Here is a 16,628-nt window from a genome sequence, read left to right on the forward strand (position 1 = left end):
TTAAAAGCAAGGGGGTAGGGGTTGATAAAACAAAGCTATAAATTCTAATCTCAATTCAACATCAACACATAAATCAATCTTTAGGTTTTCTAGGTTCATCCGGTAATTAAGAACATGCTTTTCCCCATTTATGTTTGATGTGCGGTGCACATGATTTAGAATACCATTGTTGTGCACATTAAGCCATACAGCAAAGAAAGATTGACAATCTGGAAGCACAAAATTTAGACGGATGTAGCAACAAATAATATCACATTCAACTAAAAGGAGAAACAAAGATATTACAATCACTGCTCCCAAAGATCAAACTGAATGAAAATAGCCAACCCCTAATATAGAGCTCATTTCTCAACTCAGAACAGAATCACCAGATGGCTTCAACGAATAGGAAATTAAATAATTACTTCTACCATCAAGATTTTGCTACAGACAGGACCAGAAAGTGCAGCAGAGCCTATTTCCATCATTAACAGAACTAACTCATTGATGATACTGCTAAATGTGATCTACTTCAAATAGTGAAATTAAAATAGAAAATGTTCACTTTTACATAATCCAACAGACATTATAAATACATGGTATTGATCTCAGAGAGAATTACCAGCTGACATCAACATGAACACAGGATGAGACCGAAGCTTATATCATCTTTTGATGTACATAAAAACTAAGTCCCCGGAATGACTGTCAAGCTGCCAACCATACAGAGATTAAGCCAAAATACAATAAAATGCAGCGAATATATTTAACTGCAAAAATTATTTTAGCCAATACACACACTGGAGTCTTCCTTCTAAAAAGGCCATAAAGCATGCATAGCATTTCACCTGATTTGATGTTCAAAATGAGGGTTCTGCAAAGGGCCTGCTCAACCATGTCACCTAGTTGACAGTATTCTCATCTATCAATCAAGCATAAAGCTGATTTAGTAATAAAATCAGATTAGACAAAACTGCATACACCTTTAGGTTTCTTATCAACAATAATTAATTTGGTAGCTCCTACAGGTAACCTAAAATCCCAACACCATATTATCAAATACTAAATCAAGTCTAGAATCCTGTATTAATAACTAAGATCAGTTGTCAACCATATGAACAAAATCAGATCAACGAGATTAAGATGCTCCATTTTTTCAAAAGATGCCCAAAAGGTCCAACAAATCAACAAAATCAATCCCCAACAAAGGGAAGGCAAACATTACCAGTAAATCAAGCAGCAAGACCTGCACTAAGTTCCATCAAGAGAGCTCAGGAAATCCTCATTATCCACTTCAGCTGCCAGAAGTAAACACAGACTACATCAAACAGCTATGACATATTAGGGGAGACACTCACATAATGGTGACTGTCCCATTCTTCAGAACATAAAACTAGCCTGCAATATAAAGTTGGAAACAGAGATACTCTTTTACAGTAAATGGATAAAAACAGCTAAAAAAGTTTCCAGGCTGTAAGAATAAATTCAATGGCTGATGGCCTTCTTTGCACGGAGTGATTCAAGAGCCTTCTTTCGCAGCTCGATCTCAAGCTTCTTCTGCTCAGACTCCATTTCTTCAGAGTCACTTGCATTTAAATCCTTCTTCTCAGCAACATCGCCATCTGAATCACCAGCATCATTCTGATTATTTTCAAAATCTGAAGGTGGGGTTACAGTATCAATGGACTTCGCTTTCAGTTTCTCAGCACGCCGCTCTTCCCTCCTACGGTGCCGCTCTTCACGCTTTCGGCGTCTCTCCTCTTTCCGTAATTTCTTATCCTCCTTCCTTCTTCTCTTCGCCTCTTTCCTCTCATCTAGCTGAGAGTCATATGCAGCTTCATTGTCCAAAGCCCTTTCCCGGCTATCCGACCTCTTAAACTTTCTCCTTTCCATGTCTTTTCTGTAACTTTCCTTTTTCTCAGAATCCGAATCAGCAGCACCCATTCGATCATTTCGACCTGCCTTTTTTGTGGATTTTGATAAAGCTTCCGTTTTACGATCAAGGTCACTGTATTCATCATCGCTTGAAAATGGATGCTTTTTCTCCTTACCCCTGTAATCTTCTCTTGAGTTTGGTTTTCTTGAGAGGACCTGCTGATTACTTAATCTTTCATCTGGGGAAAACGAATCTCGAACAAGTTGCTTAGCAGATGATTGTTTGTCACGGCCATGATCTTGTGGAAAGTTATCTAGCCTCCCAGGACCATACTCTATTTCTTCTGATATGTGTGATGTTCGATCTGTCTTCATAGAAGCTTTGTCACTGGGGAAAAAATGGCATCATCGTGAGTACATACATGAATCTGAGATTTCTTACCATTGCTCACCACTCCTGTGGTCTTGCCTCGATATGTGATACTGATAAAAAATTCCCACTGATGAGAAATCTTCACCATCCATACAAAGGAAACAACAGTCCCCATTTCAACACATTTTCTATGGACAGGGAGTATACCAGATCATGGGAATTTTTTTACCATGCAGCTCATCCATGCCACAGCCTACTTTGCATAATCTGGATCACCACGTAACCAGAAGCAAGGGTTGAGCAACAAATGAAGAGCAGCACTAGCAAAAGTATAGTGTAAACATAAAGAAAGAAAGACAGGAGAGAGAGAGAGAGAGAGAGAGAGAGAGAGAGAGTAAAGAAAGAAAGAAAAGGAAGTTCAATAGTGTTAACATGTCTACCTCCTTTGTGCAAGCTCTTTCTTTTGCAATTCTGTGTAATCCATGCGACCTCGAGCTTCAGAAGATCCACTAACAACAAATTTGTCAGGAGAATCCTCTGAGCCCTTCGAAGTAGGCTTTTTCCTACTCCCAACAGTGGGTGAATGTCTAATTCTTTTTCGAAGAGAATCAGCTTTCTTGCCCGCATCTTCCCTGAAATCAAAAATTACACGAGATATAAATCATTAAACATATCATGCAAGAAATGACTAGGAAAACACATCATGAATCCAAAACTATCATGAATTTACTCGCATTGCCATTTGTCGACCTCCCATTTTTGTTCCCCAACACATGGTGATCTAGAAAGTTCATTTACCAGGCCTCGCAGTGGATAAGAAACACAAGAAAGAAAAAGAACCATTGATCAGGGCCCTCAATATCCATACAAAGTTGTTGAAATGGAGAATGTAGCTATATCAGGCCTTTGCATGGAGTCCATGGACAGTGAAAATCTCATATCAGTGGGATTTTTTTCCATGTGCCCATCAACAGTGGGACCTGCTATATGAACGGTCCAGATCTCCAGGTGGCAAGGAACAAGACGCAAGCAACAATGGCAGCACAAATAAGAACAACACTAGCACAAGCCACAAAACCATCAATATCAGATCCAACCTGCCATGACTGATTTCTTCTCCATCTATACTTCTTTCTGGACTGTCATGACGAGTTGCCCGTTCTCTTGTTCGCCTTGCAGGACTCGCAGGACTAGGCATCCTTCAAAAATACAATGAGAATGAAATATGCCAATTTAGCAAGGATTGACCAATCCAATAGTCACTAATTATTCCAAAATGAATTTTACTATGGAAACAGACCTATCTTCAATGGGACTTGTTCTCCGCCTGCGTGGTGGAGATCCCGACTGACTTGGAGAGTTTTCTGGTGGTGGTGACAAAGCTGGCATTTTATGACGTGCATCATTCCGATCCTTGGGATCACGCTGTGGAGACCTCAGAGAAATTGGTGGTTGGCGTGAAATAGAGTCTGTCCCCTTGCGTCCTGAACCATGGCGCTCCACCTCTTTCTCAAGAGTATGACGAACAGGAGACCTCTTTCCAGGTGCCCTGAACAGATAATTTTGAAAGAAAGCATAGGATGCATTTAGGGGCACTGAACAGTGTAAGTCAAGCAAACCTACAGAGAACATGGCAAACACCAGCTACCTTTGAGAGGCATAATCGTCTATGTTTCTTTTGGATTCCACACCATTAGCACGGCTATCTCGTTCCCTACTCAAGCTCCTACGACTTCGATGTGGACTGTGGCTTGTGTATGGACTACGGCTCCTGGACACATTGTGAAACATAATGAAGAGACAGTATTTTCATGGTGTAATGCTTCCCACAACCATGTGTGTGTGCGTGTGTAGAGCAATCCTCACAGAGTGCTGTTTGGGATGACTTTTTTTTTGCGCAAAGACATGCTGTGCTGTTTGGGATGACTAGAGATCATTTTCCGTAAAATTAAAGGCAAAAGAAAAAGATTTGATCCTGAATACCTGTTCCGTTCCCCAGGAGATATCTGAGAATCAACAACACGCCTTCGAGGTGACCGCACTGGTGACCTCCTCCGGTGTCTTGGAGATCTTAACAGAGGTGATCTCCTCCTCAAAGGAGATGGAGACCGACGCCGCCGCGGAGATGGAGACCTCCATCGTGGAGAAGGGGACCTGCGCCGAGGAGGAGGTGGTGATCTCCTACGGACAGTAATTGGGGACCTCCGCCGTACAGGTGAAGGAGATCTACGGCGCAAAGGTGACGGGGATCTCCGTCGCATGGGAGGTGGAGATCGACGATGGATGGGAGATGGAGATCTGCGACGTGAGCGTGATGTCGATCTTCGCCTTGAATGAGGAGATCTCCGTCTTGGAGGAGACCTGGGATTCCATGGTGAATGCTTGCGACGAGGAGAGAGGGAACGCCTGCGTGGAGAACGGAACCGTCGCTCAGGAGAAATAGAACGCCGTCGTGGTTGAGGGGATACAGATACGCTCCTTGATTTCTGTCGTTCCCTGCAGCAAGGAATTGCTTAGCCAGTTAAAAATAACCACAATCCAAGATATGTTGGAGTTATTTTTTTTATAGAAGTACTAACACAGAGCTTTCCTAAGAGCACACGCATGTGCGATAAATCTAATGTACACACCACAAGTGCCAGCCTGGCACGTAAGTGCAAGATACACTCCATCCATCAGGTTCTCCCAACCTTGTACATGTTGAAAATCTGATCATGTGAGTACCAATATTGGAAACAGGTGGACATGTTAGAAAACTTCAGACAAGTTTTTCAGAGTCGCACATATGTTCTGCAAAGGGTGGCCCACCTGACCGGTGGATCAGCCCGATTCTTGTGCTAGGGCATCAATAAAGTGGTGACGTTCTGATAGACGGACTGAACCTTGGACCTACCATGCGACTCTGGCACATGTGTAGTCATGAGCTTTATTGCACGTGTGGGCTTAGCAAGGCTCAGTAATACATTAAATGATAAAACCACAACAAGTACAGAACACATGAATCAAGAGCTTTGCCACATGCACAGTCACACATGACAGCCTGGAATCAGTGACCAGCACAGCCTCGCCATGTACTAAGTCTACTGACCTAGCTCAAAAATTGGCCCGTCACCTCCACAAAAAATAATGGACTCCAACAATCAAACATTCAAAATACACACATGGACTGCCTGATGAGTAGAGCAACCAGGTAGTTGCGCCAGCTAACAGTAATATAAACGGTGGAGCCTTCCTGATGCTTGGATATGGTGTCCAATACATGCCAGGCTAGCCACATCTAGAGGCCTAGCAAAACACAATAAGCCAGCATAATCTAAGTGCAAATTCTATCCTCTAACAGGAACCCAAAGGAAAGCAAATCTATCGAACAGCTTGCTGGAATAAGAATAAAACAATCTATAAAAACTAGAGGTTTGAAAATGGTACAAGTCTTGGGCAATTAACAAGGCTAGCCATGTCACTATAGTCCAGATTTCACCAGCACCATGTTAGCAAAAGTAATTCACAACTATCGAGTTACAGTTCCTAAGAGAATAAACATACTCTGAGTAGCTCCTGGACCTCGAAAATGACTTGCTGCTTGACCTCGCTGCTGAAGGCGTGCTTCTACAAAAATAAGTAAAATAACCCCAAATGTAGATCAATCTCAAGATCTTAATGGTGTCAGTCTGGTTGCTAGAAAAAACATGTTAAGCATATAAGCAGGAAGGATACATACCGACGAGGTGAAGGGGAATGGCGGACGATGGGTGGAGATTTAGAATGCCTGCAATGAGACAGAAAACATTGAATGTACAGCAACTTTACTGATATATAATATACCAGAAGATGGATTTCATTTAGAGATTCTACTAAACATTAGGTGATTCCCATCCAACAAGAACTAACCCACAGTTTACCTTACAACAGCAGTGGCAAAAAGCAAATGCTTAAATTATGAATGATGAGAAACCCTACATGCTGAAAGAAACACTATTAGAATTACCTTTTGGCAAATCATGACATGCATATAGAGGGAAACTAAGTAATAAAATGGACAAAAGACTCGAAGAGAGAAACTTCAAAAATCACAGGAGTGGATAAAAGCATGCTGAGAGAAAGCCAAAACTGTCTTTGCTTGCTAATTGCTGAAATAAAAATCCATTACTGAAACAGATATATAGATCCTAATGATTAGAAAAAACACACAAATATATATACATATATGGCTTCTTAAATATTAATACACTTCTATCAACTCAAACAGCATGTAAGTTGATGGACCATAGGGTGTGACAAATCAACAACCTACAAATACCAAGACAGCAGGATACAACTCACTTAGGAAATACAAGTAAAAGGCACAAAGTTCAAACACAATCTAAGTGGCTAACCAAGCTTTACTCACACATTATATTAGATGCCAAACAGAGTTCAGACGCAATCTAAACTGTCAAACCAAGTTTACTTATACATTATTTTAGATGCCCAACACAAAGCCTTCCCCAAATTCCATCTAAATTGCTATGTTTCCACCGTTAGGAAGGATTGCTATTAGCATTACATATGCATCCATCATCCAAATCACTGTATATGCATGACCCAAGTTAGACCCTCCAAGGTTGTTTCTAATCGCCTCTATAATATATGTGCATTTATTTGCATCGAAAAATAATAACATATATATGCATTATTTTTTTAGTTGTGCATTCATATTTTACACATGAGTAAGAGAATGATAGAGGAAAAAGGAAAACGAACAAAGAGTGGGGAAAAAGAAAAGCACTATGCCACTCTAAATAGAATTTGAAAGAAAGGAGATAAAGATAATGTCTTTCTATAGCTCGCTTCCTCTACACGAATGCTCTATCATTCAATCTTGTGAATAGCCCCTTCTTTGCACCGATGATGGAAGCAATTGTCACATTCGGATCATGTGTAAATTAATTTTTTTATGTTGGAGGTTGAGAACATAGAAAAGTCAATTGAGGTGTACAAGAAAAAATGGACAAAAATAAGATGTACGATCGTGTCAAATGGGTGGATGAATGGGGTGAATTCTTCTATTAACAACTTTTTAGTTAATGGTTCAAGTGGTACGGTGGTTTTTTTTTTTTTTTTTTTTTTTGCGCTTATACATCCAGCATTTCCAATGTAGTACAAGTTGTTACATATATTGCATCCGCATATGTAAAAAGGGGTCAAATGTTGATGAAGAAGAGAAAGAAGTTATTTTGGCCACCATGTGCAATCCATTGCATAAATCTTATGCTTGTAGATTTGGAAAATTGCAAGTCCATGAAAAGACCATGGTGAAGGCAAGAGCTATAACCATCAACATTTACAAGCAGTATTGGGTCTTGAATTTGATGAAAAAGCATATAAAAGACGAGTTGACTCGACTGACCATGGCATGACCCAATTTGCCACGTGTTAAACACTGAAGATCATACATAAGCATAGGATTTGTTTGAGGTCGATATTTACCTTAAAGGAATGGAAAGAGTGTGATTTTTACAAGACCACAAGGGGAAAGCACGTCCATAATATAGTATTAGCCTATGTAGACTTTTGGTCATCCTTCAAGTATTATTTAAAGACTTCTCTCCCATTGGTTAAAGGTACTAAGGTTAGTTGATTCCAATGAGAGGCCGACCATGAGATACATTTATAGAGCAACGGATCAAGCGAAAGAGTCTATAGTAAAGAATTTGGAAGAAGTTAAAAAATGATATTCTGCTATTTGAGACATAATCAATGAGCAGTGGAATCTTCAATTCCATAAGCCCTTACATGCAACAGTCGACTTTATAAGGTCATATTTGGTTTTCCAATTTCCTATGAAATGCAAAGTAAATGAGCCATCATTATCATTTCTAGATATTCGTTTAAACAAGAATTATGGCTCATAAATCAAGAGTCAAATACACTTGTAAAGAAAATAGGTGGAGTGAATTGTGCTCATTACATTTTCACATTAAAAAATTACCATTTTCACAATGATTTCTAGGTGAAACAAACATCATAGCAAAATCATTAGTCAAATGTAAGTGATGCCACCAAACAATTACAAGAGTATATAATCATTACCCATTTACAGCCATTTACCGTTGTAATTGGAAAACCAAACAAGCCCTAAATCCAAGATTTCAGTATGGCGAGAACTTTCATGTGGCTTTGGAAATCAAAACTAGCATATGAGATTGTATTGACAGAATGATCCTACATTCAAGGCAAAGTACCACTATTAATGAATAGATGGACAAGTTTAAAAGGACTTATGGATTGTTTGGAAGAGAAACCGAAAGTTGACAAAAACAACAAAGAAACCATGTTACTTTTCAATTATTTGCTTCGTAATTGTTTGTTGACTTTAACTAGTTAAATGTTTGTTTGATCTTCAAGTCACTTAGTTTAGTATTTAATTCTTTAGTCTTTATAGATGTTCATGGGTTTATGGTGGAAGAGTGTCCAAAATTGCAAAAGCCAATCATTCATATTTTAAGTCTGACATCGAATTCTGAAAGTGAAGATAATGTTATTACTAATGCTGACATTGATGTTCATGTTAATGATGATGAGGATGATGGCACCGACATGGACATAACAAGGGCCAAGAATGATTTATTGGACATTTTGTTTTCTTTTTTAATTATAGAAATGAATAGTGAATTCATTATGCATGCAATGGGCAAAGTTCTTTTTTTTTTTTTTTTTTGAATTATACAGATGAATAAATGTACATGGGCAAACGGTTTATGACACAATGACACATTCATACAAACTGCATACAGTTGATCACATGACAATGTCATGATTAGCATTGTTTTTGTGCATATTCATGAGAAGATGAGTTATTGATATGTTTTCAATTTTTTTATTTATTTACAATTTTTTTATTTTTTATGATTTTTTTAAGAAAATTGGGAAGAAAAAAAATCCTATGATTTAAAATATGGTACGTTACGGTTCACGATACGATAATGATTATGACAACATTGTTCGCAAGTGCCAACCCAAGTCTTTACTCATCTAAAAAAAGAGTGCCAAGCCAAGTCTTACTTTGCCAAATCGGCAAGGTTTTAGGACCCTGTTTAGTTGACATTACCGAAATGATTTTCCAAAGAAATCATATATCTGGAACCGATATTCTCATTATCAGTTCCTGAAAGTTGATTTCATCTCGAAATGTTGTTTGGTTGACTGTCTGTTTACTGTTGTCTTACAATGTTGTGTGGATATTACTGCTTGGAACAAAAATCATTTTATGAAGAAGCACACTGTAGGATGATGAGGATGGTGGGTGTGTGGTGGGCCTTGCATCATACTGCATCCAATAGGGATGTTGACGATGAACATTCAAGCACCATCAGCAATCGGGACCATCCAACTCATTAAGTGGAAGCCCTAAACCTTTGACCTGGTTGGCTCCATTATCATCATGGGATGAGTCATGCCCTAACATTGCCAATATCATATGATTCTGGCAATTAGATGAAACAGACAATTAGAACCAATAGTATGCATTTAAAAAGGACATAATTGGATCACCCAGAGGGGGTTTTTTTTTTTTTTTTTTTTTTTATTTAATGTCTACGATCCCCCATAGGGGCCACTAGGACACATTTGATCTCATAGTCTCCCAAAAAAAAAGGTAGATGGGTGCAGAAAGAGGGTAGGTACATTCCAAGCCTTTCCTCATAATTGCTCTACTTGTGGATTGGACCACCTGCATACACCCATCACAAGTGTCCACTCATGTGTAGCCCATGCAAAAGAGGTGTACCCTGGTGACTGGTGAGCAGGACCACTTCAGGTGGTTTGCACATGAACATAAAACAGGAATAAAAGTAAAAAATAATAAAAAGATAACCAACAGTCCATGTTTATGTTAGATGCATGGCCTAGCCAAAGTTGGAACCCACCCAATTTGTGAGCAATAAAAAGTTGACACGGGACAACTAACCACTTGCTCCAAAAGCTCAAACTGATAGAGCGTGGTGAATCAATCCCTTTATCTCATTAGCCCAGGTCAGGCCCTCAGTCAAACCCACCTCCTGAGCCACACTTCACATGGGTCTCGCCTCACACGGGCCACCCACCCCAAGTGTGCCCTGGTTTCACACAGGCCACCCCACTCGAGCCCAATGTGAAAATGCCCTTGCATTAATTAACCCCGATGATGAGTCTCGAACACGAAACCTTACGCTATGATACCACTTTTGACGTAGGACAACTAACCACTTACTCTAAAAGCTCGAACTGATAGAGCATGGCGAATCAATCCATTTATCTCATAGCCTAGGTCAAGCCCTCGACCGCCACGGACCCCACTTCACATGGGTCTCGCCTCACACGGGCCACCCACCCCGAATATGCCCCCGCTTCACACAGGCCACCTCACTCAAGCCCATTGTGAAAATGCCCCTACATTAAAAGTCCACCAAAGACTCACTGGATGTATGGCTCAAATCTTAATCAAGTATGCCATGTTGGCACATATGGACAATTGCATTTGCATTGGAGATGGGTTTGCATGGAGCTCTCATCAAGCTTGCACTGATGAACTAGGATTTGGACAAGGAGAATTAAATCAATCTGGAAAAGTACCAAGTGGACTCAATCCAAAAACCATCATAATGTGAAATGCATGTACGTAAACTGTACATAGAAGGCATGGCCCAAAACAGGTATTAACTAGATGATCTTGACCCATCACTGCCCATTGAATTGTTCGTAACATTGGATTAGGTGATTCGGGTTATTTGTTTGGTGTATTGCTTTTGGATTGATGTGATGCCACATCTACTACGAGTCCCATTATTTGAACAGTCTGAAATGAGTTGCATGCTTGCCAAAAGGTGGGCATGTGCAAGAGTATGTTAAACAATACCCTGGAAGAGTATCATGCATGATAGAAACACTTGCTAGGGGATAGGGGGAGAGTATCTCCAGAGAGAAATCCAGAGAGAGAGAGAGAGAGAAAGGTTTGAAACTGCTTCAAATAACGAAAAGGTTTTCTTTTAAAACAGCAACAAAGCATCCTTACATAACACCCACCCTTCATTTTCAAAAAAATTAAAAAAATTTAATTAATTAATTAATTTTATTTCTATTTAAAAAAAAAAAAAAAAAAAAAAAAAAAAGAGTAAAGAAATGGAAGTAATGACTAAGGCTTCAACCAAACAGGTCTTGATCAATGATTATTCCCCAAATCATCCAATTCTCCCTTTGTCCCTTGACACCGAAAATAGACACAAATACTTGCTAGTTTGCAACTCTACTCTTTCTATGCCAAAAGCTACGACAGCTGGACATGGGTAAGGCCAAGTGAATCACTATCCAGAAGTATGAAACTACAGGATACCATACAGATCACTACGGTTTCCAAGATTTTTTAGTCTATAAAATAGACCATAGCAAATGCACAACATTAACATTAACACCTAATTATACCATGCACAGTATAAACAACATTTTTAGCTGTGGAGATTATAAGGAGATATGAACATATTACAAATATATCTATTACATTTTACTTACTGTCTAGATTGGATTTTTATGTGCAAGGACATCCAGAACAAAAATGATGAGACAAACACTATTTACAGCATTGGGAAACATGAGAGAATGGAACACGTAGAGAGTTTTGTATCATTAAAATGTCAATGCAAAATAGAAGTTTGATCTTCTCAGTTGCACATGCAGTTTTACACATCCAAGCAAAATCACAAGCCAACCCAACATACCGACACAAAAAGTGGGGTGCGCTCACATGGTACCACTATGACCACAACTTTTGGTAGTACAACCCAACATACCCATTAAAAAATGGAGTGCGCTCACATGGTACCAGGCTATTGTCAGGTCCCACGTGGTGTGTGCGCATCTGATCTGCTCCATCCATCTTGTTAGGCCCCTCGTGTTCACTGTAGAGCCCAAAAATCAGGCTGATCAAAGACTGATGTCGGCCACACCATATGGATTAGGGAACAATGTCACATCATGCCTAAAACCTCTAAATTTGCATGGTGTGATTCATGGTGTCCCTTCATCCTAGTGGAATGTGACTGATGAATGGTTTGTATAGACAGCAAGTTGGGCCCCACAACCCTCAGGGGAGGATTTATTGGTTGGCAGTCCCCTGCCAACTCTCCCCTATGGTGTGGCCCACCTAACTTTCCATTTGGCCTCACTTCTGGCCCCATGTCCTAACTTCGAAGGGCAACCCCAACGGACGGGGCAGATCTGCTACGCACATCAACTGGGTCCCGCAATAGCCCAGTACCAAGTGAGCATTTTCCTTTCAAAATATCTACACAAGCTTCCATGCATCACTTAACATGTAAAAGGAAACATGATTATAAGTTATAATCTACCAAACACATCATAGCTAGACACTATATAGAAAACCATCCATCTAAATATAGATGGGTGGGAGTAAAATGCAGCATTGCTCAAAACAGAGAATTAAACGTTTCTGACCTGCTCCTTCCTCTCGAACCATGCCTCCCATCCACCTCTCTCTCCTCTTCAAGGCCAAAACTTGAAGCCCGAGGAACAGAATGTCTCCCAATTGCATCAGAAGCAGCATCCATAGCCCTTGATACATCTCCCTCGCCGTCCTACAGTAGTTTGAGGTAAAGAAGGATATGAACCCAAATAATTGCAGAAGCAAGCTGAATGCAAGAACAAAGACATGTGAAGGTCAAAACCAAAAATAAAAATAAAAACTGCAATTCTAAAACACCATCTCTTTCTTTAAATAAATAAATAGATACCATCTTCTTCTGCTTTTCTAATTCAAGTTCTCTTCCTTCTTTCTCTTTCTTTTTCTGAATCTCATGAGTAATTCGATCTGCCTCCGCCTAAAACAACAATGAAACAAAAGATAATTTGTAAAATTTGAAAACAGAGACAATAATGGCGATGATTAGGGGCATCTAATCTCTTCCCAAACCAACATTATTTTCATTCAGACGAGCACCATAAAAGTGGGGCCCCATTTCAGTGATGCAGATTGTTCTTGAAGCCAACCCATTTGGATCGATATTAGACCAAAATGACCTCCATCAAACAATCACAAACATTCAATAATTGGGCTCTCTCTTATGGAACATTGCCTGTATATATAGTTTTGAGCCATCCATTCATAGGGCCAAAATTAGATGCTAAGATTGCTCGATGGGGTAACCCCTTGCAGCCATGGTATTCCGTAATGGAAACGATGGCCATAACAACCACCATGTTACCGTTACAAACGGGGCATAACAGCTGTTAAAGTTTGTGTGTGTGTGGGCCTCTATTGGAACCATAATCAACCATTACAGGGCCATTACGCCTGTTATTGGGGGGGGGGGGCCAGCATAACAGGCTGTTTTTTCCATAACACATAATGGTGTCCATCATCATCTTTATGTAACAGCCATTACACACCATACCTTGCTTGCAGTTTTTCCCATCCAAAGCCAAAAGATGAATGGTTTGGATAGCTGAAAATTGTCTGCTACCGGTACATAAGCTAACACAATCGTGAACAGGGCCGTTTCCAGCTGAGCATCTTCACTAATAAAGAGTATAAAATGAACCAAACCTTCTTCTTTCTTGTTTCCTCTTCTTTGGCGTCCAAGAACTGCTGAGGGACGCCACTTACATTCTTCTGTGCACTGAGTAGAAGACTCCAAAGCTCTTTCATGAATTTTCCAGTATTCTTTTCCATGAATCCTGTAAGCTGGATCTGAATCTGTTTCCCATCCACAACCTGTGACAAAATCTTAAGTTAAAAGAGAGAGGGAGAAACAAATACATGAAAGTTAAATAATAGATCAAAAGCAATAAACGCAGAGCTTGAAATTTTCATTTGCCACCATTAACTAAATGGTGGAAACCCATTTACCATAGACATGCATACAAATACACCAATCCACAAGCTTCCCAAATTGTGTGCTCATCACAAATCAAGCAAAAGTCCAAACCAACACTGACTCAAAGAACTTAACCATCCAATCAGAGACCATCGAATTGAAGGTCCAAAAGAGATCAGTCGGCCATCCCAATCCAACAGGAAAAATGGGATGGCTGAGATCATCCAACCAGAGTTGTTTCTAAGCCATGCCCCATCCATGATGTAGCCCACACTTGACACAGCATAAGTGTAATAAGGATCAATCGCCACCACTTAACAAAGAATGACAAATGCACCCCACAGCACTACCATGAGCACAGCACACCAATTTTCTTATCTTGAACACTGCTCATGGTGTGCCATAAAGGCCATTACGTAAAAGTAACGGTGGCAACCGTTACACGTTACAGGGTCGTTACGGCTGTAACAACTGTTATGGAAAAAATGACCCGTAATTGCCATTAAAGGCCCATTATATCTCCTATAAAGGCCATAATAGCCCCGTAATGGTCTATTATGGAACATGTATAAGTTTTTCATACTTTTTAATCAACATTACGAGGCAGATACAGGTTTTTCGGGAGTTTTTTCAATAAATTTTAAAAAAAAAAAGAGATACCGTAACGACGTAATGACCGTAACGACTGTTACGGGGCCATAATAGCCGTTATGCCCCGTATCGGGTCGTTACGGGGCCATAATAGCCGTTATGCCCCGTATCGGGTCGTTACGGGGCCATAATAGCCGTTATGCCCCGTATCGGGTCGTTACGGGGCCATAATAGCCATTATGCCCCGTATCGCAAAGGTAACGGTGGTGACCATTATGGCCACCGTTACCGTTACAAAACACCTTGTTGCTCGATTTGGACACATTTCCCAATAATCAACAATCTGGACTGTTCATCCCATCCCCAAATTCCATTTGAATCTGTGACTACCCACAAATAATGTGTATCACATAATTCTACCCATCTAATCACTAGACATTTCCTCAATCAAATAACAAGCGTCGCAAATATCCAGTCCTACTTCACCAGTCAAATGGTCAGCATCACCCAAGTCAGCGAGATTTCCCCATCATGGTTATCAAAGTCAGGACCTGCCCGATGAACGGCACGGATCATGGACCATTGTGGGACACAGGACCCAACTAAGTGAAGCTCGCCAAATGAAGGAACCCGATGCGGTCCACTCAAATTAGGTTACCCCAATAAGGGGTCATTTGGATGCTAGTAAATGAGGCAAGTTGTAAATGATTTACTAGTAAATCATTTACAACTTGCATTTGGATGCCTTAAAATGCTTGTAAATCATTTACTAGTTGTAAATGATTTACCACCCTTTCCCCCTTTTCATTGACTAGCGAAAAGCTGGGATTTCATTTGCTAGCAAATCATTTACCAGCAAGAAGCCTCCAATGGCTCTTTTTTTAAGGCTGGGAGATACACACCTCCATCTCTCCAATGTATCTGAGAACTCCAACAGCTCTCTCTCTACGCCAAAAGCAGCAGATCTTGCTACCGGCTTATAAAAGAGCATTTGAGTTCGTGGGCCCACTTATATGGCTCACCAACTACTTGGTTTTATATGAGGATCAACCCTAAGCTTTAGTGAGATGGGCTAAACCCAATGATCCACTTTAAAATCCACTCCTATATGCCATTTGAATGTTTTTTAATGAATTACTTCTCTAAACTATCTCAGGTGCGAATACACAATTACAGGATATTAACCATTAATAGGCTATCCAACTTAAACCATTTACCACCATCCAAGAGGCGCCTAAATAAATAAGAAAAACATACCTTTCCGTCAAGAAGACCGTAGATGAAATTGATAAGTACTTCATCCTCAAAGCCGAGCAATTCTGTGGCTCGGTTCGCGATCCACGGCTTGATTACGTCCATCTTGATCTTGGCCATGTCCACCTGAACATATTCACATATAATTTCAGTACAAAACGGTAAGCAAAAAATGTAAAATAAAATAAAAATAAAAAAATAAAAAAAGCTAAGTCTTTTGATTGCCAGGGTAGCTAATTGGACGGTTGGAAATGACCAGTTGATCGAGCTCCGGCGCGAATTTCTGCGATTTCAACAGCTTTGCCTGCTTGTTCGAGAATCGGGTGTCTTGATCGGCCGACGTGCCCTGAAAAATCCAACGTGTGAGTGGAAGGAAGGACACACTCGCGCACACACAAACAGAGAGAGAGAGAGAGAGAGAGAGAGAGAGAGAGAGAGATCTGTACCCGGAAGAAGCCGCCTGACATTTTCTAGGGTTTGGGGATACGGGGAGGAATTTTTCGTTTTGTGGAGAAAAGGATTTGGAAAATGGAGGGTACTTTTGTAGTGGACTTGCTAACTTACGCCATCGAGGGTTTGGAGAACGAAGGGGTGATGGTTATCTGTAGCACGGCGAGAGAGCCGCTTTATATAGGGTTCGATTGGGGTTGTGAAGGGAAACGGATTGGCTACTCCCCCTGCCACCAGCCCGGTGGCTGATGGTCGGTGCTCTG

The 16,628-nt window shown here is 40.3% G+C and overlaps 1 protein-coding gene across 3 annotated transcripts; it reads right to left on the reverse strand.

The window, feature by feature from the left end:
* Positions 1 to 372: 372 nt before the first annotated feature.
* Positions 373 to 16,541, reverse strand: LOC131252812 (uncharacterized). 3 transcript variants are annotated; one of them, XM_058253534.1, is made up of 16 exons: positions 16,362 to 16,541; positions 16,172 to 16,261; positions 15,919 to 16,041; positions 13,800 to 13,967; positions 12,988 to 13,074; positions 12,692 to 12,831; positions 5,946 to 5,993; positions 5,771 to 5,833; positions 4,211 to 4,723; positions 3,876 to 3,998; positions 3,528 to 3,776; positions 3,325 to 3,426; positions 2,668 to 2,859; positions 1,205 to 2,242; positions 828 to 901; positions 373 to 692 (listed from the first exon to the last, which is right to left on the reverse strand). In XM_058253534.1, the coding sequence occupies exons 1-14, from the start codon at positions 16,380 to 16,382 to the stop codon at positions 1,465 to 1,467; spliced, it is 2,697 nt and encodes an 898-aa protein (XP_058109517.1). In that variant the 5' UTR covers positions 16,383 to 16,541; the 3' UTR covers positions 373 to 692; positions 828 to 901; positions 1,205 to 1,464. The 3 variants fall into 3 exon arrangements, with proteins under 3 accessions (XP_058109517.1, XP_058109518.1, XP_058109519.1); XM_058253535.1 differs by having other exon boundaries at positions 828 to 920; XM_058253536.1 differs by lacking the exons at positions 13,800 to 13,967; positions 15,919 to 16,041; positions 16,172 to 16,261; positions 16,362 to 16,541 and having other exon boundaries at positions 12,692 to 12,885.
* Between the last annotated feature and the right edge of the window lie 87 nt (positions 16,542 to 16,628).

Source organism: Magnolia sinica, chromosome 8 (genome assembly GCF_029962835.1).
Source record: "Magnolia sinica isolate HGM2019 chromosome 8, MsV1, whole genome shotgun sequence".
In the NCBI taxonomy this organism is placed as follows: Eukaryota; Viridiplantae; Streptophyta; class Magnoliopsida; order Magnoliales; family Magnoliaceae; genus Magnolia; species Magnolia sinica.

Coding starts and splice junctions, on each gene's coding strand:
- LOC131252812 (XM_058253534.1), bottom strand. CDS start 16,382: ATGTCAGGCGGCTTCTTCCGG. Junction 16,042..16,171: donor CGCCGGAGCTCGATCAACTG/GTCATTTCCAAC, acceptor GAATATGTTCAG/GTGGACATGGCCAAGATCAA. Junction 2,860..3,324: donor GAAGAAATCAGTCATGGCAG/GTTGGATCTGAT, acceptor TTTTGATTTCAG/GGAAGATGCGGGCAAGAAAG.